Below are 26,093 nucleotides of genomic sequence, written 5' to 3'. Positions count from 1 at the left end.
CTCGCGCGGGAGGAGTCGGACCAGCTGAAGCTGTACACGGCTAGCTAACACCAAAAAACGGATTTATTCATTCTATAAAGGAGAACTAATTAAATATACATTAATTTGAAATATTAATACAAATAAAGGCGGAGTCTACTTTGCATAGAAACCGAGACGTCTACGCGACATTCATTTATTTTTTATTATTTTTTAATTGTCTAAAGCAAGTGGAACTAGAGAATTTACACCGATGCTAGCCGGAACCCATGCAGCATTAGCATTAGCCGCCTGCGAAAGATAAGCTAAGCTAGGCTAAGCTAAAAGGCTAACACGAAATTGACATCCTGACCGGTCAACGGAGTGAAGTTTGGATTTTTTTTTATATTTTAACGCTTTCAGTAAAGGTTTCTTTTTTTCCGCCGTGTCAGAAATTCTAACTGGAAAGGACAAAAAAGGCGACGCCGCAAACGAAGCTGTGGAGGGGGGAAAAGCGGATAACATCTTCACCGGGCGGACGTCGCGCATCCTGCCGGCCTGCGGGTGAGTCGAATGCGCTCATGCTTCTCACGCAATACCGAGGATTATCGCAGAGGCCTGACGCATCGTATAGGGAGTGGACCTCACAGGAGGGGGGGGGAACAGGCAACACAGTAGGCTTAACTTTTCACTGTTGTGATGACCCGTGTTTCAGAATATAGATTTGTATATTTAGTTTTTACTGTATATAAATGTATATTTAAAAAATAAAACCGTAAAGGGAATGTTGTTGCATCCTGTCCTGGGCATGAGCACTAGGAAACGGTCATGGATTTGAGCTAAGCTAATTAGCACGAGCAAAGACTTCACTACATTTATCTCTGTTATAACTGTTTAGATATTGAGAAGTTTTTTTAGGTGTAATTAGTTAGATAGGACAAAAGACAATCTCCCGGAAAGCTGTTGATTAATTTGTCCTCAGATTAATGCACAAACCCTGTCCTGCATCACTTCCTCAGATGTTTTTTTTGTTATAAAGTCTTTATAAACGTGTTATACAAAGGACTGAAATGTTTTGAGATCACGTGGCATCACGTGGGCTTCACATCAATAGTCCTACATCCCAATATTCCACTTCAACTTCCTTTATCACTGTTTCACATCACACCTGCTGAGTTCATAATCAGACCCAGAAGAAAATAAACCACTCGAGACCAAACCCGATGAAGTTCCTGTCCGGTCGAATGACCCGGATAATCAATTAATCTGAAGAAAAACTTTGTGTCAGGATGCTTTCGCTGTCCGACTCTCAGCATCTCTCTCTGAGTGTGAGTGGCTTCTCACTTCTTGTGCAATAAACTGTTCTTCTGACAGATTTTTTATCTGTTTGAGAGGATGGAAGGATATCAGATTGATGTTTAGAGGCCAAGGCGAAGCATTGGACTTTTGCCTAAACTGATGTTTTGTCCTTTAATTTGTCCAGTATCAGTAGAGGAGTAAAGGTTTATAATGAATATACACTGATCAGACATAACATTATGAGCACTGACAGGTGAAGTGAATAAGACTGATGATCTCCTCATCATGGCACCTGTTAGTGGGTGGGATATATTAGGCAGCAGGTCAACATTTTGTCCTCAAAGTTGATGTTAGAAGCAGGAACATGGACAAGAGTAAGGATTTGAGTGAGTTTGATGAAGGGACGAATTGTGATGGCTAGACCACTGGATCAGAGCATCTCCAAAACTGCAGCTCTTGTGGGGTGTTCCTGGTCTGCAGTGGTCAGTATCTATCAAAAGTGGTCCAAGGAAGGAACAGTGGTGAACCGGTGACAGGGTCATGGGCGGTCAAGGCTCATTGATGCACGTGGGGAGTGAAGGCTGGCCCGTGTGATCCAATCCAACAGACGAGCTACTGTTGATCAAACTGCTGAAGAAGTTAATGCTGGTTCTGATAGAAAGGGGTCAGAATACACAGGACAGGTCAGGGCTGTTTGGGCAGCGAGAAGGGGGACCAACTCAATATTAGGCAGGTGGTCATAATGTTGCGCCTGGTCAGTGCATGATGTCATTTTTAACAGTGGTTGTTGAACAATCATTGTCTCTGAGGTTTAGACAGATCTAAAAACGGATCGAAAACCTTTCTGCGATTCTTCATCCTGCCTTCCGTCATCGCATTGTTTCAGCAAGACGAAAACCATTTTCAGACTCGCTCGTCACGATAAAAATCCTGACCGGGCTCACGTACATCTCGTTGCCACATTGATGACGTTATATTTGTAACATGTAATGTGCAATGAATATTGAGCTTATGATACATGTCAATATTCCGTAATGAATTCACGCAAACTTCACGAAAGCCTATGAAAAACTGTCTTACGCGTGTTTTGAAAAACACGCCCACAGAAAGAATCCACAAAAAAAGGCACCCTCAGACCTCACACGAAGCACTTCCTCTTCACCGCTTTCAGACAGTTATATTTGTCATGAGGAAGTTCATGAGACAGCTGTTCAACGGGAAACAACTTTTAAAAGCGCATGGACTTTTTATGGCACTTTATGACGTTTTTAGCGTCGATCAGCACACACCCCTGCTTTCCATCCTGGACGAAGCCGTCTAGGCGGGCCATGTATGGACGACTGTCTGATTATTAACACACAGTGTATGGGAGATATCTGACAACATTTTCTCCAGAACATTTTCACTTCCTCCCACCCAAGTTTGAGACGTGGTTTTATACCACAGGATTTTACCATCGAGTCCAAATGATCGCTCATCAAGAACAATTTTTAGTTACGTTTAATGTTCTAAAGCCGCTTCCTGTTCTCATTTTTGTTGAAGCAACAAAAACCGTGAACTCAAGCTCATGTGTCCTGTAGACTGAAGCGCTGCTACTGGAGACTCACAGATTTAGAGATTAGCTTTGGATTTGAGGAGCATACACTATATTGCCAAAGGTTTTGTGACACCCGTCTAAAACATGTAATTCAGGGGTTGGGCTCAGCCCCTTAGTTCCAGTGAAAGAAACTCTTAATGCTTTAACACCAAGACATTTTCATGCTTTGTGGGAACAGTTTGGGGATGACCCCTTCCTGTTCCAACATGACTGCACACCAGTGCACAAAGCAAGGTCCATAAACACATGGATGAGTGAGTTTGGTGTGGAGGAACTTGACTGGCCTGCACAGAGTCCTGACCTCAACCCAATAGAACACCTTTGGGATGAATTAGAGCTGAGACTGCGAGCCAGACCTTCTCATCCAACATCAGTGCCTGACCTCACAAATGCGCTTCTAGTGGAATGGTCAAAATTCCCATGAACACAATCCTAAACCTTGTGGAAAGCCTTCCCAGAAAAAGGGCGAACCAACTCCATATTACATTCATGTGCATGTAAAGGTAGACGTCCCAAAACTTTTGGCAATATAGTGTATGTCAGCAAAACTCCTGTGAAAAAAAAATATATATATGCATTTTTCAATAATCTGGTATGGAAAATGAATCTCACTGTGGTTTAATCAGCAGACCAGTAAAGATCATATGGTTAAGAATGATCCTACTGTGGTTTGTAATGTAGGTTTTGTCACCTTATACTGTTTATATAGCTGAAGTGAAATCTCTCTCTTTCTCCTTACCTTCTTCCTCGCGTCTCCAAACCACTGGTTCTAGTTCTAGTATTTTAGATTCTGGCTAACCTCGAAAAGTGAACTGAGAGAAAAGATCACACCACGGCGCAGGGCTGACATTTCACCTGCTCGTGTTCTGAACACAAAACGGACCGAGACGATCGAGCTGGTATCGGTTTCACGACAACGCAAAGCAATGTGCAAAGTCTTGATCGAAGTGTGATGTTCACCTTGTGAGAAAATCACACTCAGCCAGCGAGGTTTTTGACACCTTCATGCAGAACAATGCTCATGGTTGTTAAACAGAGGTCTGAACCCAGCATGCAGAAGGTTAAAGAGTAAATAGTGACATTAGAGTTGGCTTTATTATACAGACAAAAAAATAAATCAGCAACACTGACATCTGACAGATTTTTATCTTATATCACAATAAATCAAAGCATAAGAATTTCTCTCATAGGATCAATAAAGTCTATCTATCTGTCTGTATGCATGTATCTATTTACCTGTCTGTCTGTCTATCTATTTGTCTGTCTGTCTGTCTATCTATTTATCTGGCTGTCTATATGCATCTATCTATCTATCTATCTATCTATCTATCTATCTATCTATCTATCTAGCTAGCTAGCTAGCTAGCTAGCTAGCTAGCTAGCTAGCTAGCTAGCTGTATGTATGCATCTATCTATCTGGCTGGCTGGCTGTCTGTCTGTCTGTCTGTCTCTCTGTATGTCAATCTGGCTGGCTGTATGTATGCATCCATCTGTCTGTCTATCTGTCTAAGTGTATCTCTCTGTCTGTCTATCTATCTGAGTATACTTTTCTAAGATATTTGAGCTATTTATTTTTAATGAAACACAGACTTATTGAATGAAAGTTAAAAGTTTGCATTTGATCTTGAAGATTGCAAAATTTACAATCGTTCACAAGTTAAAAAAAAATCACCCTTTACCAGATTACCAAGTCATTTGCATCGTTAGATGTTTTGAAAATGTTAAATAACATATCATCGACCTGTATCGCTGGGAATTTGTTCGCAAACAACTTTTTATTTTTATCGTACGCCCACTCAGTTGACATTTTGATCTGAAATACGGAATGTGTAGTGGTTCAAGTGGTTAAGGCTCTAGGTCGTTGATCAGAGTTCAAGCCCCGGCACCACCAAGCTCCACTTTTGGGCAATTGAGCAAGCCCCTTAACCCTTCCTGCTCCACAGGTGTTGTATCATAGCTGCCCCTGCGCTCTGACCCCGACTTCCTCAGCTGTGAAAAGATGTGTGAAAAGAATTCCACTGTGCTGTAATGCATGTGTGGTGATAATAAAGGCTTTTTCCCTTGCCATGGTATTAGCGATCTCACTGACCTAAAGCAGGTGATGATGTAATATTACAAGCTCGTTTTATAAACTGATTGAGTAAGCGTACTGGTTAATGTCCGTTTCCACTGAAACGCATGTCACAGTCTTAACATCTAGAAATATAATCGTAATTTTTTCCTCTGATGCAGTGGTACTGGACATAACGTAAACAGAAACACAGCCGTAATGGGTTTTAATCAGTGTACGCTCAGGGCTGGCCCGTCGTTTCTCATGGAGATGTGCCGCTGACCAGTGCAAACCACCACCACGGCTCAGCAACATTACTCATCCAACTGAACACTGCAGTTTGTTCTGACACCATCCCACATTGTTCTTATAATCAGCTCCACTCTTCTGTTCTGGGAAGGCTTCCATTAGATTTTGGGAAATGTGTGGCTGTGGGAATTTGTGATCATTCAGCTACAAGAGCATTAGTGAGATCAGACTCTGATGTTAGGATGTTGGCTCCAGTTCCAATTTTTCTCAGTGGGGTTGAGGCTCTGTGCAGGACACTCCAGTTCTTCCACTTCATTCTTCACCTTCAGATGTGTTCATGGAGCTGCTTTGTTTTGTGCACAGGTTTGAGCCTCTGAAGGGAAACATACGGAGACATTGTGTAGAATGTGTGTGCTTCCAGTACGAGGAAGAACCACATATGATCCAGATATTTTTGCTCATATAGAGTGCATATAAATCCAGGAAGTGAATACCAGATCCTACAGCAGCTATGATCTTTTATCTACTTTTGGGGGTGGGGGGGACTATAAATATTAATTTGTATAGTATTTTAATTGCAGCTTGTACACCGATCAGGCACAACATTATGACCACCTGCCTGATATTGTGTTGGTCCCCCTTTTGCTGCCAAACCAGCCCTGTGTATTCTGACATCTTTCTATCAGAACCAGCATTAACTTCTTCAGCAATTTGTACAGCAGTAGCTTGTCTGTTGGATCGGATCACACGGGCCAGCCTTCGCTCCCCAAATGAACCTTGACCGTCCATGACCCTGTCGCTGGTTCATCACTGTTCCTTCCTTGGACCACTTTTGATAGATACTGATCACTGCAGACTGGGAACACCCCACAAGAGCTGCAGTTTTGGAGATCCAGTCGTCTAGCCATCACAATTTGGCTCTTTATGGCCTTGCTCAAGGGCACGGAGATGTTTGACGCTTGTTGGACCTGGGAAATGAACTCACAACATTCTGATCAGTGATCCAATGGTTTAACCACTAAGCTACCAGTTTAAGACGTTTTTTGATCACAAGTGTTGCAACTCTCACCAATAAGACGGAAAATTAGTCAATCGGCACAGCAATCAGAAACGACCTGGGCGAGTGTCCAGTATCAACAGACGCTTCCTTCACGCTTTCAGACGTAAAAGAAGAAGTTTTGAGTTAATTCACATGAAATAAATCATTTTACTACCAGTATTTTAGCACACATTAATGTGTCACGTAACGAGGAAGCCGCTTACGTAAGAAAAAAAAAATCAATTTTTTTGTTCTGTAGAATAGTGAGGTCAGTTCTCCAGATGTCAGACTTCCTCCTCCAGCCGTCATCATTTGCTTTTATTCATGATAAAAACGGGAAGTGTGTCAGTAGCGGGAGATCATACAGTGAAGCAGAAAACTTTGGGTCGTAAGAAACACCTCGCAATTTTGTTTACTTGGACGCATTTGATGCAGCATGACGTTGTTCTCTGAGAAATCCATCCTGTAACTTGTTCAAGAAGAAACACACATGCCCATGCTCAGTAAACTCCGCCCCCTGGTCTGTGGAGCAGCTATACACATATCTATAAATAATGTCTATAAAAATGATTGACAGGAGGAGCATCCAATCAGAGACAACCATTCTGTACCAGAAGACGGGTTTTGTCTGCAAAAAATCAGGTAGAACTTAAGACACCGAGAGTAAAGTTCAAGAGTAAACATAAATAAAAAGTACAGACTGAAAAGGAAGTTGTGAAAAGGAACGTATAATAATTTGTACTAATATAATACAAGCACAAAAGTAATCCAAAGTGCATAAATGTGGCTCTACTCCGAATAAAAAGTTCACATGCATGTTTGTGTGTGTGTGTGAGAGATAACAGACCTACAGCAGTTTATCATGATTGTTTTGCACAGTTTCAACAATTGGTGCAAGTGTGTTACCAACCTGTCTCTTTATTGCTCTCTCTCTCACACACACACACACACACACACACAGACACACACATGAGATCATGTGACTTTGTGGGTAACTGGTGTACAGAATTACCAAAATTGTATTGACTACAGTATGCTAAGAGAGACAAAAGAATCTCCTTCAGTCTCTTCTTAACCCGTTGTGAGGAAGCGATAAGCACCAGGTTATTTCCTGTTTGATTCACGACGTGGGCATCCTGATGAATAACACCATGATTGGCTCGGGTGTAATCCTCTAAACCAATCGCATGATGCGACTTCTGTCCTCAGGCAGCTCTCAAGGTTTCTGTTGAACAGAAGAAAGACACGGGAAATTTTTACTGTCACTCGAACTATTAACTATTACACTTCATCTTTCTGCATGAATTATTTAACTGCCAATGATCAACTCAACATCTTTGCATAATAATACAAAGACATATGATTATGCAAATTAGAAATGGCTGTAAATCATCGTGCTGAATAGCTGGGAAGCAATTTAGCAGGTAGTAAGCTAGTTATTGTTTCTCACTCGACTGATATGAGTTGTGTCTGTGTTTGTCGGTTTTGCTTGTTTTTCTATCTCTAACAGTTTATCTGTCCATCTGTCTGTACCTGCCTGTTTATACCCGTCTGTCTGTCTGTCTGTCTGTCTATCTGTCTGCTCATTTATCTGTCCGTCTGTCTGTCAGTCTGTCTGTCCGTCTATCTGTACCTGCCTCTTTATACCTCTGTCCGTCCGTCCATCCGTCTGTCCGTCCGTCCGTCTGTCTGTACCTGCCTGTTTATATCTCTGTCTGACTGCCTTGCCTGTCCATACCTGCCGGTTTCTCTGTCTGTCTGTCAGACTGTCTGTACCTGCCTGTTTATACCTCTGTCCGTTTGTACCAGCCTGTCTGTCTGTCCATTTGCCTATCCATCTGTACATCTATCTGTCTTTCTAATTATTTAATTGGATCGTTCTATAATCAGAGGAAGATGAAATGTTGCAGTGTAAACAATTTTTCTTAATTGTCTCGTTATTTTTGTCTGTTTTTCCTTGCAGAGAGGAGCGATGGCCGAGGTCTCAGCCCTCAGCCCTTCTCCTCCGGCGATGGTGGATCAGTCTGTAGCTCCTCCTCCTCCTTCCTCCGCTCCCTCCCTTCCTGCAGAGTCACCTAAACCCATTGCTGTCCCAAAATCCGCTTTGTATGGAGACAGAGCTGTCATGGCTGCTGCTGCATTAACAACACCACCACGTAAAGAGACCTCTGTCCGTTTATCGAACTCGGGAGAGGCGATTTCAGCACTTACTGAAAATCCTCCTCCTGTTACATCTGCTTCGGAAAGCACCTCTCCTCCAGACCGAGGGAAAGAGGAGTTTCCCCCAACGCCCAAACCTCTAACTCAGCCAGACATCTCACCAGAACCACCAGGAAGAATGCCAGATCCTGAAGCTCCGCCTTTTCCAACACAAAATTTGGCAATGCAACTCAATCAGACCTCAAACTCCACATCCTCATCACACACACCTCCTCGGTCTCCTCCAGCTGTCATCCCCTTCGTCCCAGATCCGTTATCAGATCTGAAATCCGATCTTCCTTCTGTCATGGTCCACGATTCGTCAGTGCCGTTCATAGTGCCGCCCCCTGCTCAGTCAGGCCCCGCCCTGGACACGCTGAGCTACCTGGAGTCGGCGAGCGTGATGTCGGGGACGCTGGAGTCTCTGTCGGGCATCGGTGAGGACGGAAGCTCGCTCGGGTCCGACTCGGAGCTCAACGGCCCGGTTATGAGACGCACTGATAAATACGGCTTCCTCGGAGGAGCGCAGTACAGCGAGGGCAAGTGGGTGGAGCCTGAATATTAACGATGTCTCTCACACACACTTATTTATACACACACTCTCATTTACAAATTCACATCACAATAACATAAACATTAAATCATAATTATTTATCATTCTAATAATAATAATTAAAATATATTAAAAAGGTAATACTTTGTACAAAGTGAAAAGTACCTTTATTTATAATAAACAAGTGTTTTATCCCTCTAACATTTCAACACAGTTTAAAAAAAGGAGATTATCTGATAAGCAAACTAAAAAATTTGGAATACTCCACCATGGCAGTGTGTGCACACAGTCTGGAGTGTGTTATTCTGCAACAGCTGCCATGTTTAATTTATTAATGAATGTCACATCCACATTTTAATGGTGTGTGGTTCATCTTTCATGGTGTGGGGAGAGTTAGTTCCTGTTATCATTAATGGTCATTATAGCAGTTCTAATCAGTCGTTCCCTCACCAGCATCTATCTATCCCTCTCTCTCTCTCCTCCCTCCCTCTCTCTCTCTCTCCCTCCCTCCCTGTCTCTCTCTCTCTCTTTCTCACGTTTATCTTTGTTTATTGGTCCTTGAATAAGCAGAGCATCCACAGCAGTACAAATCCCAGTGTATGTGGCGTTACTATAGAAACAATAACGTATTAAAACAAGTGCTTTTAATATAAACCTGTCGTCTATGTCTGTGAGGAGTACAGTTACACAAGCAATAAAACACACCCTCTGATGACTCAGCCATCTATTATAAAGATTTCACTTACAGTCTTACTGTACATAAAGAGCAGCGATTAGAGCTACCGGGTAAATAATAGCCACTCCACGCTGTCTGCTCGGCACCTGACTGTAAATTTACCATTAATAATTAATCACTCAAATGCCAAAATCTGGCTGATTGTCCATTAATAATTCATAAAGTCAGGGAGTATCCCCTAAACCACATCCTCTTCACTCTATATTGTATAGAAGCTTTTATTTATTTTTTTTATTTTTTATCTCAGGTGTGGGTGTATAGTTATAGAGTGGAGCCGTTATGATGATTATTATAAGATTTTTGACTCAGGGTGCTGAGATTATTATTTTTTAGAGCTTTCTGAACAAACTTGAGTCTTTGAACATATTTCAGTCTTTGTCTTGATGTATTTTTAAATGATCATACATATAGGCATACACTATATTGCCAAATCATTGATTTCAGGTGTTGTTTTTCAGGGGATGGGCTTGACCCCTTAGTTCCAGTGAGAGGAACTCTTAATGCTTTAGCATTTTCTAAAATGTCATGGTATGCTGATGCATTAAGAGTTCCTTTCACTGGAACCAAGGGACTAAGCCCAACCCCTGAAAAACAACACCTGAATTTAATGGTTTGGAGGGATGTCCCAAAAGTTTTGGCAATATAGTGTATTTTAATTGTATATAAAAGTACTAAAGGTATAGTGTATCTGTAAATTGTTCATTTTGGCTAAATCTGTCACTTTATTATGTTACACCTGATGTATTGAGCAGTGAAAGAGTAAATAGAAAGCCTTTTGGGTTTAAGCTCGAGACAGTTGACGAAAGTCTCGGAAATCTGCAGCTTTAAGATCGACAGAAAGCCGTGACCTTGTAGGGGTTTCCTTTTTGCCTAATTTGTATTCTGTACAGAGCATAATAATCTTTTGTCTGACTCGGAAACAGAGCCACAAAACATCTCTCTCTCTGACACTCGCCAAAACCACGAACATCTTCACTTCACTGTCTAACATGAGCAGGGGTTAAATTAAGAAAGTGAATCATTGAGATGGTTATCAGGGTGACTTCACTAAGCATTTCTGGTGCTGCTCACCACAGAGCACATGCTCTTGTAGTTTATACAACTTTATATCCATTTTATCTGACTAACAGCAACAGCTGACTGACTATAATGATATAACGACGTGACGCCCCCTTCGTTCCTCTGCCCCCAAGTCAGTGTTTCTCCAGCTTATTTTTTTCTGTGTTTTAATAAAACAAAACTGGGCAAGCAGTACATGTATTTCATGACCTCAACGTGTCATTAGGCAATCGCAGAGTCATTAAGGTTGCTATAGCAACTGTGACAAAACTTAATAGGAATCAAATGTTTCCCTCTAATTATATCTCATCTCTCTTCTTTCCTCTTTTTCTAACAGTATACAGTATATGTGCAAAGGGAGAGAGAGAGAGAAGGGTGGGGGGTAGACAAGGTTAGGAGGGTGAGAGACAACGTTGGTAGAGAGATAGAAAGACACGGGTGGGAGAGAGAGAGAGACAAGGGTAGGAGAGAAAGAAGGGGAGGAGACAGAGGGACAAGGGGAGAGAGAGAGAGAGAGAGAGAAGGGGAGGAGAGAAAGAGAGGGACAAGGAGAGGAGAGAGAGAAAGGGAGGAGAGAAAAGAAAGACAAGGGGAGGAGAGGTAGAGAGAGAGATGTTTCTCTCATGTTTTCATCGACACTCTCATTGTCCTCACTGACACTGTTTGCGTTTATGTTTTTGTCTCTGACTGCCTCGGGCTTATTTCCATCTGTCTTCTGGGTCTTCATGTTCATATTTTCCTAAATCCACTCTCTTTCCGTCTGTGTGTGTGCTTTTCTCTGTCTACCTTTCTCGCCATCATCCCACCCTCCCCTAGTCTCCCTCTGCTTTCTCTGTTCTCTCTCTCTCTCTCTCTCTCTCTCTCTCTCTCTCCCCCCTGGTGTGACTCATACAGTGCTGAGTGGTTCTCTGATTCAGTCACTGCTCACCATCTCTCTCTTTGTTTTACTGTCCACGCTGTGTCATGTCCTCTAATGGACTCTCATACGTGTGTCTCCTCCTTTAAGCCAGCTTCCTTCCCTTTTATATTTACTTATTACTTCCTCCATCGGGCTCTCAGGTTAAATTCAAGGTTAATATACACTATATGGCCAAATGTTTTTGGACACCTGACTATCACACAGATCCCCCTTTAATAACTTCCTCTCTTCCTCTCTAACTTCCTCAATTTTGGAGGTTTGGGGTTCTAGTTCATCCTAAATATATTCACTCAGGGTTGAGGTCAGGGCTTGAGGTCATATGTGATCATTTATGCAGGATCTTACATCATCACGTCCTCTCACGCTTTCTCAAACAGTATCATATGTTAGAATTATTCCGTATTTAAAACAAGCTCATTCATATTCACAGAATTCTGCTCTCTGATCATGACTAGCAGCATATGTGAATGTGAAACTTTCATCCTTTGGTCATTCAAGCGATTAAATAGGAACACCAAACATGGATGTCTCCATTTTTGTCTTTTGTTAGTGTCAAGGTGGCCAGCTAACTGTGAGGAGTGATGTATATTTTCCTCCCTGTACAGCAACCTGTTATAGATTTAACAATCGAATATATCTGTATGTTGATTTAACTGAAGCTTGGAGCTTTGAAATGATAAATTATGACACTATTATTTATGACGATTAGAGATGAATCCCACATCTTTATTATTTTTAACCTTCTTTCTCCCAGTATTGTGGAGATCAGTGTGGAGGTGGCACGGCACCGAGAGATGAAGTGGTTGGACATGTTCAAAAACTGGGACAAGTGGATCTCTCGACGCTTCCCCAAGGTCTGCTACACAGAAAAATCACAAATAACGTTCACTTAGAAGACGTAATGAGTAACAATGTTTGTGCTATTATATACACCGATCAGGCATAACATTGTGAGCAGTGACTGGTGAAGTGAATAAGACTGATGATCTCCTCATCATGGCACCTGTTAGTGGGTGGGATATATTAGGTTACATTTTGTCCTCAAAGTTGATGTGTTACAAGCAGGAAAAATGGACAAGCATAAGGATTTGAGCGAGTTTGACGAAGGGCCAAATTGTGATGGCTAGACCACTGCATCTCCAGAGCTGATCAGAGCATCTCCAAAGCTGCAGCTCTTGTGGGGTGTTCCCGGTCTGCAGTGGTCAGTATCTATCAAAGGTGTCCCTGTAAGTCCTGTAAGGTGCAAGGTGAGGCTCATGGAGGATCTGCTGCTAACATGTTCTTGCCAGATACCACAGCACACCTTCAGGGATCTAATGGAGTCCATGCCTCCATGGGTCAGGGCTGATTTGGCAGCAAAAGGGGGATCAACACAATATTAGGCAGGTGGTCATAATGTTATAGCTGATCGGTGTATGGAATATTTAATATAAGACACACACATGTTCACAGCATAAAATATGTCACTGATTTGATTATAAAATGTCATATCAGAATATCCTTTAATGTCTTAATGTGTGTGTGTGTGTGTGTGTGTGTGTGTGTGTGTGTAGGTGAAGCTGCGCTGTAGGAAGGGAATCCCGTCATCTCTGAGAGCTCGAGCCTGGCAGCTTCTCTCCAACAGTGAGGAGCTTCTGATGGCAAACATCGGCAAGTTTGAGGTACAGCCAGGACATCGCTGCTTTTTGTTTTTCTTTGTTTTTTTTTGGACATTTTTTATGTAACTTGTTTATAGATTTCCAGTTAACTTCGCAGTAATACACAGCAATCTGATCAACATGCTGCTCTAGGTGTTATGGTGTCCTACAGAACATCCCACAGCACGCGGACCTCAAACTTCTTCATAGGTTTTAACCACTACGGTTTCAGTTAACGTTTCAGTTTATTTTATTTCAGTACCGTGATGATGTTTTCCTCAGGACCAATCATGTTACACATTCAAGTTTAATGTTACGCTAATCAAGTTTACAGGTGCACATGCAGTGTATACTGTGATGAGAGTTGAATCCACCAGGTTTCTTTTCACACTCACAGGATTTTAAGAAGTTTGTACTTTGCTTAGCTTACTGATCATTTAAAAGACACCATAAATTTGGCTGGTGAGCATCGAGAGCTTCAAAGCGGACAGGTTGGCTAAGTGTTCCGTGTGACGTGTCATAAGTTAAATACAGACAGTAGCAAAGGCACACAGAATTTAACTCTGGAGCAACGTGTGTTAAATCTGTCTCTCTGACATTTTTACTTTTCTCATTTCCCCTCTGTGTAGGAACTGGAGAGAGAGCCGGGAGATCCGAAGTGGCTGGATATCATCGAGAAGGACTTACACAGGCAGTTTCCTTTCCATGAGATGTTTGCTGCTCGAGGAGGCCACGGGTAAATTATCTACTGTCTCTAATATGTGTGCTCAGAGAAATACAAGACTTAAAACTTAAGATGAACTCTGAAAGTTTGCTGATTAAAAATAGTTGCATTTTTGTTTCCAGTTAAATATACATAGAGAGAGATTCACAGATACACAGACAGCTGGGTCCAGAGAGAGACAGACAGATACAGAGACCTGGGTAGCCTTATACAGAGAGAGAGAGAGAGACAGATAGCTGGATCCAATAAAAGACATACAGGTACAGAGACCTGGATAGCCTTATACACAGAGAGAGAGAGATACACAGCTGGGTCCAGTGAAAGACAGACAGATACAGAGACCTGGATAGCCTTATACAGAGATAGACAGATACACAGCTGTGTCCAGAGAAAGACAGACCGGTACAGAGACCTGGATAGCCTTATACAGAGAAAGAGAGAGAGACAGATACACAGCTGGATCCAGTAAAAGACATACAGGTACAGAGACTTGGTTAGCCTTATACAGAGCGAGAGAGAGAGACAGATAGCTGGATCCAATAAAAGACATACAGGTACAGAGACCTGGATAGCCTTATACAGAGAGAGCGAGAGAGAAAGAGAGATATAGAGCTGTATCCAGAGAAAGAAGGACAGGTACAGAGATGCATGGGTGCAAAGACATGGATAGCCTTATACAGACAGACAGACTGAGAGAGTGAGACAGACTCGTTGATGCATGGAAAGAGTAGACAGACTCGTGTATATATACAGAGACATACATGAAGGCACCTGGATACTGGAGTTACAGATAGACAGACACAGAGACAAACACAAAGAAGGGCAGAGAGACATGCAGAGTGAGACAGCTGGCTTCAGCGAGCGACAGACAGCCAGAGAATAAAAGATGTAGGCAGATGGCAATAGAGACACACAGACAGATAACAGTAAAGTACAGTAACAGTTGGATACACAGACAGATGAGAGAGACCGATTGAGACACAGAGATACACATACACAATTTTCTGTTTTGCAGCTCGGTTCAACTTCGGTTCGGCAAAAATGAGAAGTACTGGGTGTTCCCTCTTACCACAAATGTTCTCGATGGTTGTTACTAATATAATTATAGCACAAACATTGTTCACACACTCTCCTGTGTGTGTGTGTGTTCAGTCAGCAGGATCTGTACCGTATACTGAAGGCCTATACTGTCTATCGCCCAGAAGAAGGCTACTGTCAAGCTCAGGCTCCTGTGGCTGCGGTCCTGCTGATGCACATGCCTGCAGAGGTGTGTGTGTGTGTTTGTTTGTGTTTACTATTCCTTAAGATCTTTCTTTCCTAAGCCAAATTTTGTATCTTATAAGAAAAAGACTTTAGTATAAGTCTCTTTAACGTAGCAGAAGTTTTTATGTAATACACTCTTACAGCTCCAGTCACATTTCTGTCCTTTTAATGTTGCCTCAGTTCAGTGCTGATCTTAATCAGTGATGCTCCTTACTTTATTAAGTGTCCTTTGGGCACCACATTCTTCAGGAATGATCTAAGCAGTTTATTAGGGTATAAATGTAGCACTTCTGTATGTAGTAACCCAGATAGGAAGCCAGTCGCTGTAAATAGCATTCACACTAACAGTATGCTTACCTGAAATGTTCAGGGTGTTTTATCAGATCTTTTTCTTTTTTTTCTTTCCACAGCAAGCGTTTTGGTGTCTGGTGCAGATTTGTGAGAGGTATCTGCCTGGCTACTACAGTGCTGGACTGGTGAGGATTTTTCAGCAATAATAAATCTATTATTGAAATCCCAATCTATTCAGTTCATTCAAGAACTGTGTAAATGGGCTGTGATAAACTAATACATGTGTGTTAGTCTGCACACAAACACTAATTTGGCAAAATTCTCTCACTATACAATTTAGGCATTTATGTGTAGAGTTAGTGTTAAACTGTTATAAAACTCTTTCAGGAAGCTATCCAGCTTGACGGGGAGATTTTCTTCTCTCTTCTGAGGCGTGTGTGTCCCATGGCCTACCGTCATCTGAAGAAGTTTAAAATCGACCCCATCCTGTACATGACAGAGTGGTTCATGTGTATCTTTTCCCGCACGCTACCGTGGTCCTGCGTCCTCCGAGTCTGGGACATGTTCTTCTGTGAAGGTGAGACACAAAAATCAAACATCTGATGCATCTTAAATTTAACCACAATAAGGTATAGACCCTTTTTGTGCTGACCTCACGATGACATCACGGCGGTAGCTGGAGGCAAAACTGTTTGGTTCATCTCCCTTTCTTCAGTCGCCAGAAGCGCTTGGTTTTTCTATCAGATAGGTGTAGATGTCTGGTCACTCAACCCGGAGGTCATCCTGTCACATCGTCCATCCACTGAGTGAGCGTGTACGGGTCGGCCAATCTGTTTCCGCCCGTTAGAGTTCATTTTGTCAAATAACATTCACGGTCCTGGACAGTGAGTGACCTAACATAGTCAGATAAATTCAGATTTTGGTCAGTCATTGTTTAAAAACAAACTAAAAGTTTGATAAAAACTTGATAACTAGTGATTGTTAAGCGGTCAGGGAAATCTTTCTGCCTCCACCTAAGCTCCGCCCACAAAAAACGTCACAATGTTTACTAACAGAAAAGGGTCTATTGTGCTTGGAAGCTTATTCACATGTAGTTTCTTCTTATTATTACTTTTGTATTGTTGGGAAAAGTGCTCTGGTTACTGAAATATAAAACCAGTGTTTCACATTCATAGAACTGGATCACTGTCATTACTTCACCTTTGTGGTGCAAATGCATAAGACTGTCATGAAAAAAGCCTGTTTCACGCAGTCCTGCATTGCTATGAAAGATCTTGTGTGAGAACGGCCCGTCGTTACAGGTATTCCTGCACAGTGACATATTTCTGACGGTGCACTGAAAAACCGGTGCTTTAGAAGATCTCACAATCCTCCAGGAAGCCATTTTTCCCATATGTATCTATAATTGACATTTATGCTAATTTAAGTCAATACTTAAATTAAAAGTGTGTGAGTGAACATTTATCAGGCATAAAATTATGACCACATGCCTAATATTTTAGTCCCCTTTTTGCTGCCAAAACAACCCTGACTCATGGAGGCATGAACTCCACTAGATCCCTGAAGGTGTGCTGTGGTATCTAGCACCAAGATGTCGGCAGCAGATTCTTTAGGTCCTGTAAGTTGTGAGGTGGGGCCTCCATGGATACTTACTGAACTTACAGGATACTTTTAATAGATGGTGTCCACTGCAGACTGGGAACACCCCACAAGAGCTGCAGTTTTGGAGATGCTCTGATCCAGTGGTCTAGCCATCACAATCTGGCCCTTCGTCAAATCCTTACACTTGTCCATCAACTTTGAGGACAAAATGTTGACTTGCTGCCTAATATATCCCACCCACTAACAGGTGCCATGATGAGGAGATCATCAGTCTTATTCACTTCACCTCTCACTGCTTACAATATTATGCCTGATCAGTGTGTGTGTGTATGTACGCAGGGGTGAAGATCGTGTTCCGTGTGGGTCTGGTATTACTGAAGCAGATGCTGGGTTCTGTGGATAAACTGCGGGAGCTGCAGGGAATGTATGAGACCATGGAGCGCCTGAGGAACATTGCACCGGAGAGCATCAGAGAGGAAATACTGGTTCACGAGGTCAATATACACGCGCACACACACACGCACACAGTGAAAACACATACACTATATTGCCAAAAGTATTCGCTCACCTGCCTTGACTCGCATATGAACTTAAGTGACATCCCATTCCTAATCCATAGGGTTCAATATGACGTCGGTCCACCCTTTGCAGCTATAACAGCTTCAACTCTTCTGGGAAGGCTGTCCACAAGGTTTAGGAGTGTGTTTATGGGAATTTTTGACCATTCTTCCAGAAGCACATTTGTGAGGTCACACACTGATGTTGGACAAGAAGGCCTGGCTCTCAGTCTCCGCTCTAATTCATCCCAAAGGTGTTCTATCGGGTTGAGGTCAGGCCAGTCAAGTTCATCCACACCAGACTCTGTCATCCATGTCTTTATGGACCTTGCTTTGGTCACTGGTGCACAGTCATGTTGGAAGAGGAAGGGGCCAGCTCCGAACTGTTCCCACAAAGTTGGGAGCATGGAATTGTCCAAAATGTCTTGGTATGCTGAAGCATTCAGAGTTCCTTTCACTGGAACTAAGGGGCCAAGCCCAGCTCCTGAAAAACAACCCTACACCATAATCCCCCCTCCACCAAACTTTACACTTGGCACAATGCAGTCAGACAAGTACCGTTCTCCTGGCAACCGCCAAACCCAGACTCGTCCATCAGATTGCCAGATGGAGAAGCGTGATTCGTCACTCCAGAGAACGCGTCTCCACTGCTCTAGAGTCCAGTGGCGGCGTGCTTTACACCACTGCATCCGACGCTTTGCATTGCACTTGGTGATGTATGGCTTGGATGCAGCTGCTCGGCCATGGAAACCCATTCCATGAAGCTCTCTGCGCACTGTTCTTGAGCTAATCTGAAGGCCACATGAAGTTTGGAGGTCTGTAGCGATTGACTCTGCAGAAAGTTGGCGACCTCTTCGCACTATGCGCCTCAGCATCCGCTGACCCCGCTCCGTCAGTTTACGTGGCCTACCACTTCGTGGCTGAGTTGCTGTCGTTCCCAAACACTTCCACGTTCTTATAATACAGTACTTATAATACTTATAATACAGTACTTATAATACTTATAATACAATACTTATAATACACAGTTGACTGTGGAATATTTAGGAGCGAGGAAATTTCACGACTGGATTTGTTGCACAGGTGGCATCCTATCACAGTTCCACGCTGGAATTCACTGAGCTCCTGAGAGCGACCCATTCTTTCACAAATGTTTGTAAAAACAGTCTGCATGCCTAGGTGCTTGATTTTATACACCTGTGGCCATGGAAGTGATTGGAACACCTGATTCTGATTATTTGGATGGGTGAGCGAATACTTTTGGCAATATAGTGTACATGCAGAGTGACACACAAACACAAAACCATGCTGTCAGACAGGATACTGGGGGCATTCTTGACCGAATTGGTATCAATAATGTCTGAAATGGCGAGTAAAATTGCATCTGGCTGGTCTTGTTCTGTTGAATGTCCTGAAGAGGACTCATAATATGGGATGATTTTTTCTTTACAAGCTTTTAGACAATTAATAGGCCATATATTCATCCTTCTGCATTTGTTGAGTACATTTTTAAAGAGCATACCTGTATAAATCATTCTAAGCCCCGCCTCTTTTTCTTGGATCAGGGGCTTTTTCCTCTTCTTTGCACCAGTTGATTTATGAAAAAAACTTGGTCTCCACAGACATGCTGTTTGTTTACAGAAGTGTGTGTGTGTGTGTGTGTGTTGGAGCTCAGCATAATCTCTACACAGACACCATAACATAATCTTCTTCCTTTCTGTTCTTCTGACAGGTCACTATTCTCCCTGTCACAGAGGCTTTGATTGAGAGGGAGTGTGCTGTCCAGGTGAAGAAGTGGCGCGAGTCTCGTGGTGCCCTGACACACCAGCCGGGCCGGAGGCTTCACGGCACACGAGACATCCACGAGCAAAAGCGCCGTGCCGCCGCCATCAGCTCTGGGGGAAGTCTGTCCTTCCTGGGCAGCTCGATGTCCGCTCCTCCACCCGGCCCCCTGCGCTCCTCTTCCAGCCTCCTCTCTCTTCCTGGCTTCCGGAAATCCAAAAATCCATTCTCTCACGGTAAAAAAAGCTCTTTTTCCGGGCCTTTTGTTCCAGAAACACAGGTGTTTGGAGGAGGGACTCCTATAATGATAACATCTGGGCCACTACACCCACCCGATTCTGTAGCGGCCCCGCCCACTGGAGGTGCAGGAGGGCACAAGCCTAGTCCTTTAGCAACAAAACCCCCGACATCACCAAAATCTCCAGTGGCAAATTCTGGCCCAGAACCAACACCAAAATCGGAACCAGAAAATCCATCAGCACCAAAATCGGAACCAGAAAATCCATCAGCACCAAAATCGGAACCAGAAAAACCATCAGCGCCGAAATCTGAACCAGAACCTGAAACAACATCCGCACAAAAACCTGGACCAGTACCTGCACCTGCACCGGAGTCGAACTCTGGACCAGAACCCGTATCACAACCCACCTCAGAACCAGCATCAGCGCCAAAGTCCAGCAAGGAATCTGCACATCCTCCGGTCCCAAACCAACTCCAGCCCCCTAGAGTAGTCTCTGAGCAAGTTACACCCACGATCCCATCTCCCACGGCCAACAACATGCCCCTGCCTCTCTGCGAGGACGAGGGCAAGAAGAAGAAGAAGAGCAAGGACGAGAAGAAGAAAGAGAAGGAGGAGGAGAAGCAGAAGGCGCGAGAGAAGAAGGAACGCGATAAGGCAGAGAAGGAGAAAGTAAAGAAGGAGAAAGAGAAGAAGAAGGAAAAAGGGGGCAAAAAGAAGGACAAAGCTGCAAGCGCCGAGGCGGAGGAGAAGAACGGAGCTGCGGCGGCCAAAAAAGTGGCCTAGTTTTCTGAACAAAAGGGACGAATCGAGCACAAAAGGGGAAGGGATTTTTTTTCGTCTTAAAGAGAACTGGATCAGGTTTTATGGCTCTGAATCTTCTCTTATTTACGGTCACCCCGTTAGAAGAGATATTCACCCACACACACACACACAGTCAGTCTGTAAATAGATCAATAGTTCATTATTCAGTAAGTCATCCAACCATAAAACCTTCATCCCATCCCTCTGAATCAGGCAGCGACCCCTGAGAGAGACTGTCCTCGTTGTAGATTAATCCAGGAGCTCGTATTTATTAACGTCGTCTGTTAGCGTGTGCTCGTGCGTTTACATGTTTGTGTAGTAGTGTAGTGTCGCTGTCCAGTGTTTCTGACTTGACCTGTAGGAGTCTTTCCTAATGAAAAGAAAGGAAAAAAAAGTTTGTCCACTAGAGGGGCTGGAAGAGCAGACCAGACTGAAACTCTGAGGTTTGTTAGAAATGGTACTGGGGTCAGAATAGCGTGAATTTCCTGCCCCACTCCTTCTCTATGGCTGTCTTGATATCTTAAGAGTTCTTACTTCTGTTTCTCAACCAGCTGATTGTCTCACTTTGCTTTGTAGAAGGGGTTAAGGCTGAGCGATATGACCAGTTCCAGCTCACCATGTCATGTCACTTTTTGTGATGCTTTTATTGAATTTATTAAGAGGAAAACGACATGATGGCGCTGTTTCCCAGCTCCAGTACCAGGATACCAAGATGTTCTTCTCATCTGCATTCCTTCCGGGTTCTTTCCGGTTTCCTCCAACCTCCTAAAAACATGCTGATACACAAAATTAACCCAGAATGGGGGTGTTCCTGGGTGTGTTCCTGTCTCACACCCAGTGTTCCCAGGACGAGTTCACTGATCCACCGTGACCAGGATAAAGCTCTTACCTAAGATCCACGAGAGAGGAAAATATTAATTCATAATTAAGTTATTATCAGGAAACAATTTGCTTCCAGACTCAATGTTATTTATATATATTTAAAAAAAGAATGTAAACTATATGAATAATGAATATGTTGTGAAATAATTTATCACAATATCAATATTATATGGTCACATCACTCAGCCTGAGACTGATCTACTCATAGTCTTTCATTCACACTTATTTTTCAAAACCTATTGCTCATTTTTGTTTTTATCACTCCTTTGCTTCTTTTCTCTCTCTCTCTCTCTCTCTAACTCTCTTTCTCACACTCTTTCTTGTCTCTCTAACTCACTCTCTCTAACTCACTCCAACTTTCTCTCTCTAACGCTCTTTCTCTCTGTCTCTCTCTAACTCTCTCTCTCTCCACTCCATGTTTCTCTGTCCGTCTGGCTCTAATTAACCCTGATCTTATTTCCCCCTCTGCTGAAGCGTGCTCATCTCCATATTCCCCGTCAGACGGCAGAGTATAACTGAAAGAGCTGAGATAACTGCATCACACGACTGCAATATCTTAACCTATAGGGGAGAACTAAATATCTGGACTTGACTCGATGTTGGTTAAACCTGCTTGGACTTTGACCTTAGACTCTTATTTATTTCGCTTGTCGATGAAGGAATTAGTCTGTTTGCACTGAACCCTCTTTATTATTGTTGTTATTATTATTATTTTTTTGTCCTGAAAGCACCACTAATATTTGATTTGTGTTGTTCTTTCTGATGTTAATGACTAATGATGTTCAGTAGCATTAACATCCCGAGCTCGGGGGCTCGATTTGCATTGATGTACAGTTTGTTAATTTAACCAGATGAACAATGATATTGTGTATTATTCCTGTTCTTTAGCGTGTTTTAGATTGTATTACTGTTATTATTTCTATGCAAGAATCCAGAGGCCTGCGTGACTGGAAGTGTAGCGGCTTTTACAGGAAATCGAGGACGTGTTTTAAGTCATCCTTTAGTTTTGTTTTGCTTGCTGTGTGGGTTTTTTTGTTTTGTTTGGGGTTTTTTTTTTTTTTTTTGGCATATATTCTTCTTTCCCAAAATATTGGAGAACAAAACCAAGCAGTAGCTTATTTGATTATTTTTTTTAATTTTTTTTTTTTATTTTGGGACTGTTCTAAAGTCACAAACGTTACAGTATTTAGTGTCTGCAAAGGCTGGTTTACAAAGATTTACAAAACATCAGCCAGAACGCTCGCTGCTAGGCTAACGTAGCTAACGAGTAACGGATTAACGCGAAATCCTCCTCGAGTTTATGAGTGAAATAAAATCAACAGTGTTGTTGAGTTGAAGTTCAAAATGGAGGCGTGATATCAATACAAAAAACAGGTTTTCAGAGGCGGGGCCCAAAGGAGAAATCAGACTATGCAGTGTTCTCAGGTGCAGATCAGACACAGCAAGTGACTTATGAGGATGGTGAGAAAGAGATTAGACTCTGATTACCGGGAACAAGTTTTCAGTTGTGAGATTTGTTGTAGATCCGAGTTGCAAATGAAGCCAAAGGGTCGAGCTGTAGCACTGCACAAGAGTCCTGTAGATTAGATTTGGACCAACGAATATAAAAGAGAAATAGAGACCGGACATGACGCACTAAGTGTTTTAAATTAGTTACTTATAGATTTCTATAGATATTATTTTTAATCACAGTGTTTATGATGATGTGTAGTGTTGAAACAAACCGAAGGAGGAGGAGTTTGTGTTCCGTTACGTGTTATCTATGTCAGCTTTGAAGCATGCGCATCTTGGCTGGTTGACTGATTCAGATTTTTCTATTCCCTTTTTTATAGGTTACCCCCTATTTGTCAGCATAACTTATTATTATTATTTGAGTCGTAGGCTGGAGTGTGTGCTGTAGAACTATATTATGGGAGGTGTGTTTTTGTTTTTGTTTTTTTGCGTCGTCTCGATGAACCACTGGATCATTTCAGACAGCAGGGTGAAGATGTTCCTAAACCCACGCCTCCACGCCTGGAGGCACGCCGCAGTATTACGCAACAAAAACTGATCAGCACTTTGCAAAGCGGACTGTACCATCGGGACTCTCGGAGAACATTCATGTGACGATGTGTGAACTGTCGAGCTGATGTGCAAGATGCCATGTGTTTCCCCCCTTCGTGGTTTTGTTCAGTGGTGCTGTGTGTTCCTGTTCCACTTCTTCTCACCTCTAGGTTGTGCCATGTCTATGTTTTTAATTATTTTTTCCTTAAGTCCAGCTTTACCTGCACCAGCTTTGGCGGCTGTGTTCCGATACGGTTTTTAACCCTCTCTCTCTGGTGTGTCGTAACGACAGCTCGGACATTTTTCTTAGAAGAAAGTGTCGATTTCAGGACCCCAATTTACCCAGAAGGCATTGCTACAGACAGAGAATGATAAACTAGGCTGATAGCTGCAATAAGAACATGCTAAATGATGTCATCGATCTCCAAAGGTCTGTGGGGGCATTTTATGAACCGCGTCGGAACACAGGGTGCGTCTATGCAAACCCTAAAACCTTCTGTGAAGCGCGTGTAGGTTAAAAGTGAACGATGTCTGCTTGGCCCACTAGAGGGCGCACAGGGAAAATGTCTGCTTGGGCCACTAGAGGGCGCACAGGAACAGACTGAACTTCAGAAACGGTACTTTGCTCAGAACTGTCTGAGTTTGGTGATTATTTTGTGACTGTATGCAAAAGAAATCCAGTTTTAAATCTTTAGCTTTAGGAATATTAGTAATATTAGAGTTGAAGAAATTGTCAGTGTTTTGGCTTCAGGGCTGAAAAAAACAATTATAAGTTGGATAATTCGGCATGAGAACCAGCACCCCCCCCTTTTTTTTTTAAAGAAACCAATGTGTTTGTTAGTCGAACCTCTAAACCTCCACCAGAACGTCAAATTCTTTTGTAGTGACATTAGAGACATCTTCTATAACACCGCCACACCGAGAGGACGGCTCCACGCCGTTACATCCGGAGCGTGATCGTGTAAATAACCCGAGCTGTTGGAAAAACGAGGAGTGTGTGTGTGTTTAGCGACAAAGCGTTTTTCCCGTTCAGAAATAGGCATGCGTGTGTTAGTCTTTGCGATAAATGCTTAGCAGGTATATATCGTATTTACAAACCAGACCACAGTAAGAACGATTGACTACTGATTTGATTTTTCGCACAAGTGACGCTTACGTCCGTTACGTTTCTAACCTCTGGTGGTCCGGATCTTAGAGCCCTTTTCACATCAACTAGCTTTTAGAGAACAAATATACTTAACAAAACTACATTCTGAACAGGACGAAGGACGGATCTGGCCAAAGCTCCGCCCCATCTACTGGGAAAAAAATAAAAGTCTATAATAACAATACCCTGCATCCTGAGCACCCGAGCGTTCACACTTAAAACACAAAAAAAACCCTAAAACCTACTTTTAAAAAATACTTCACTGATCAGAAATCTGTGTTTCTTTGTTCTGTCGCTTTGGGTTTGATTTCTGTGTTTATTTTAACCATCTTTTTTTTTAATCTTACTGTTTTTTAAGTGAATTTTTCTTTAATCCCATCATTTCAAGTCTGTATTTTTTTGTTTTTCGGTTGTTGTTGTTTTTGTTTTTTACAGCGAACCTTGAAAATAAAATAATCCTAGCTCGTCATTCCTTAACTACAGAAGAGGAAAATGTACACAGTGTATTTAATTAATCATGGCGATAACGGTAATAGTTGTGATGAATAATAAACCGTAATATATTAAATTCCTCATGGCGTCCAGGGTTTTTGCTTTTTACGGTCGGTTTGTTTTCTGTAAAGACTCCACAGGTTCTGTGTTCTGGGGTTAAGTGGATTACGGTGTGTAAGTGGATTTATTTCAGCTTTTTATCAGGAAATCAGATTTCCTGTCAGTCAGACGATCTCATTCGCTTCTTTAGTATTTGGTGGCACTTTGAATGAAATATTTTTCCACAAGATTCTCATAATACAACATGATAAACACTCCATTACTTTATTCTGGAAATTTGTTGGTTTGCTGAAGGGGGCGGGACTAACGTGGTAAGAGGATTTGATTGGCTGTGGTCGTTTAAATTAAATGATTGACTCTCGTGTGAAAATTTCACAAATTCAGAAATTTGCGAACCTTTCTCTTTATTCATTCTCTCTCTCTCTCTCTCTCTCTCTCTCTCTCTCTCTCTCACACTCTCTCCTCTCTCTCATTTTCTGTCTCTCTCTCTCCCCTCTGTCTGTCTCTCTCTCTCTCTCTCTCTCTCTGTCTCTCTCTCTCTCTCATATATTTGCACTCAGGATGGACAGACGCAGACATACAAAACATAAGGTTGCTTTATTCACAGTTTCTCCCTTTTTATTGCTTACAGAGGAGTTGGTGACAGCAAAGCATGAGGGAAGTGAGGGATGGCAAAAAGACGAGGGGAGAGAGGGAGAGAAGAAGGGAATGGTTTCTTTCTGTCGCCTCTCTCCACTCCTCTACTGTCATGGATTGACTTTCTCTTCTCTCTCTCTCTCCATTGCTCCAGCCGTCTCCCCCTCCCTTTGTTGTTGTTGTTTTTGTTTATTTTGGACACTTCTCATTCTTTTCTGGATCGACTCAGGAAAACAAGATGGCAGACGCTGGATGCTGGACTTTTCTATTGTAGAAG

At 42.5% G+C, this 26,093-nt stretch overlaps 1 protein-coding gene across 1 annotated transcript; it reads left to right on the top strand.

Moving 5' to 3' along the window:
• LOC131362423 (TBC1 domain family member 10B-like) lies at positions 1–25,979 on the top strand. The gene is made up of 10 exons (XM_058404414.1): positions 1–522; positions 8,156–8,934; positions 12,413–12,512; positions 13,212–13,319; positions 13,925–14,031; positions 15,172–15,286; positions 15,693–15,758; positions 15,961–16,150; positions 17,515–17,669; positions 19,465–25,979. The coding sequence occupies exons 2-10, from the start codon at positions 8,165–8,167 to the stop codon at positions 20,536–20,538; spliced, it is 2,685 nt and encodes an 894-aa protein (XP_058260397.1). The 5' UTR covers positions 1–522; positions 8,156–8,164; the 3' UTR covers positions 20,539–25,979.
• Positions 25,980–26,093: the final 114 nt, after the last annotated feature.

The sequence above is a fragment of the Hemibagrus wyckioides genome, linkage group LG02 (genome assembly GCF_019097595.1).
Source record: "Hemibagrus wyckioides isolate EC202008001 linkage group LG02, SWU_Hwy_1.0, whole genome shotgun sequence".
Lineage (NCBI taxonomy): Eukaryota > Metazoa > Chordata > Actinopteri > Siluriformes > Bagridae > Hemibagrus > Hemibagrus wyckioides.
This window is presented reverse-complemented; position numbering and strand designations above follow the sequence as displayed.

Excerpts from the sequence above, each read along its gene's own strand:
- LOC131362423 (XM_058404414.1), top strand. The coding sequence starts at position 8,165 with ATGGCCGAGGTCTCAGCCCTCAGCCCTTCTCCTCCGGCGATGGTGGAT. Across the intron at positions 13,320-13,924 it reads CAAACATCGGCAAGTTTGAG|GAACTGGAGAGAGAGCCGGG; the intron begins GTACAGCCAGGA and ends CCCTCTGTGTAG. Across the intron at positions 16,151-17,514 it reads GGACATGTTCTTCTGTGAAG|GGGTGAAGATCGTGTTCCGT; the intron begins GTGAGACACAAA and ends GTATGTACGCAG.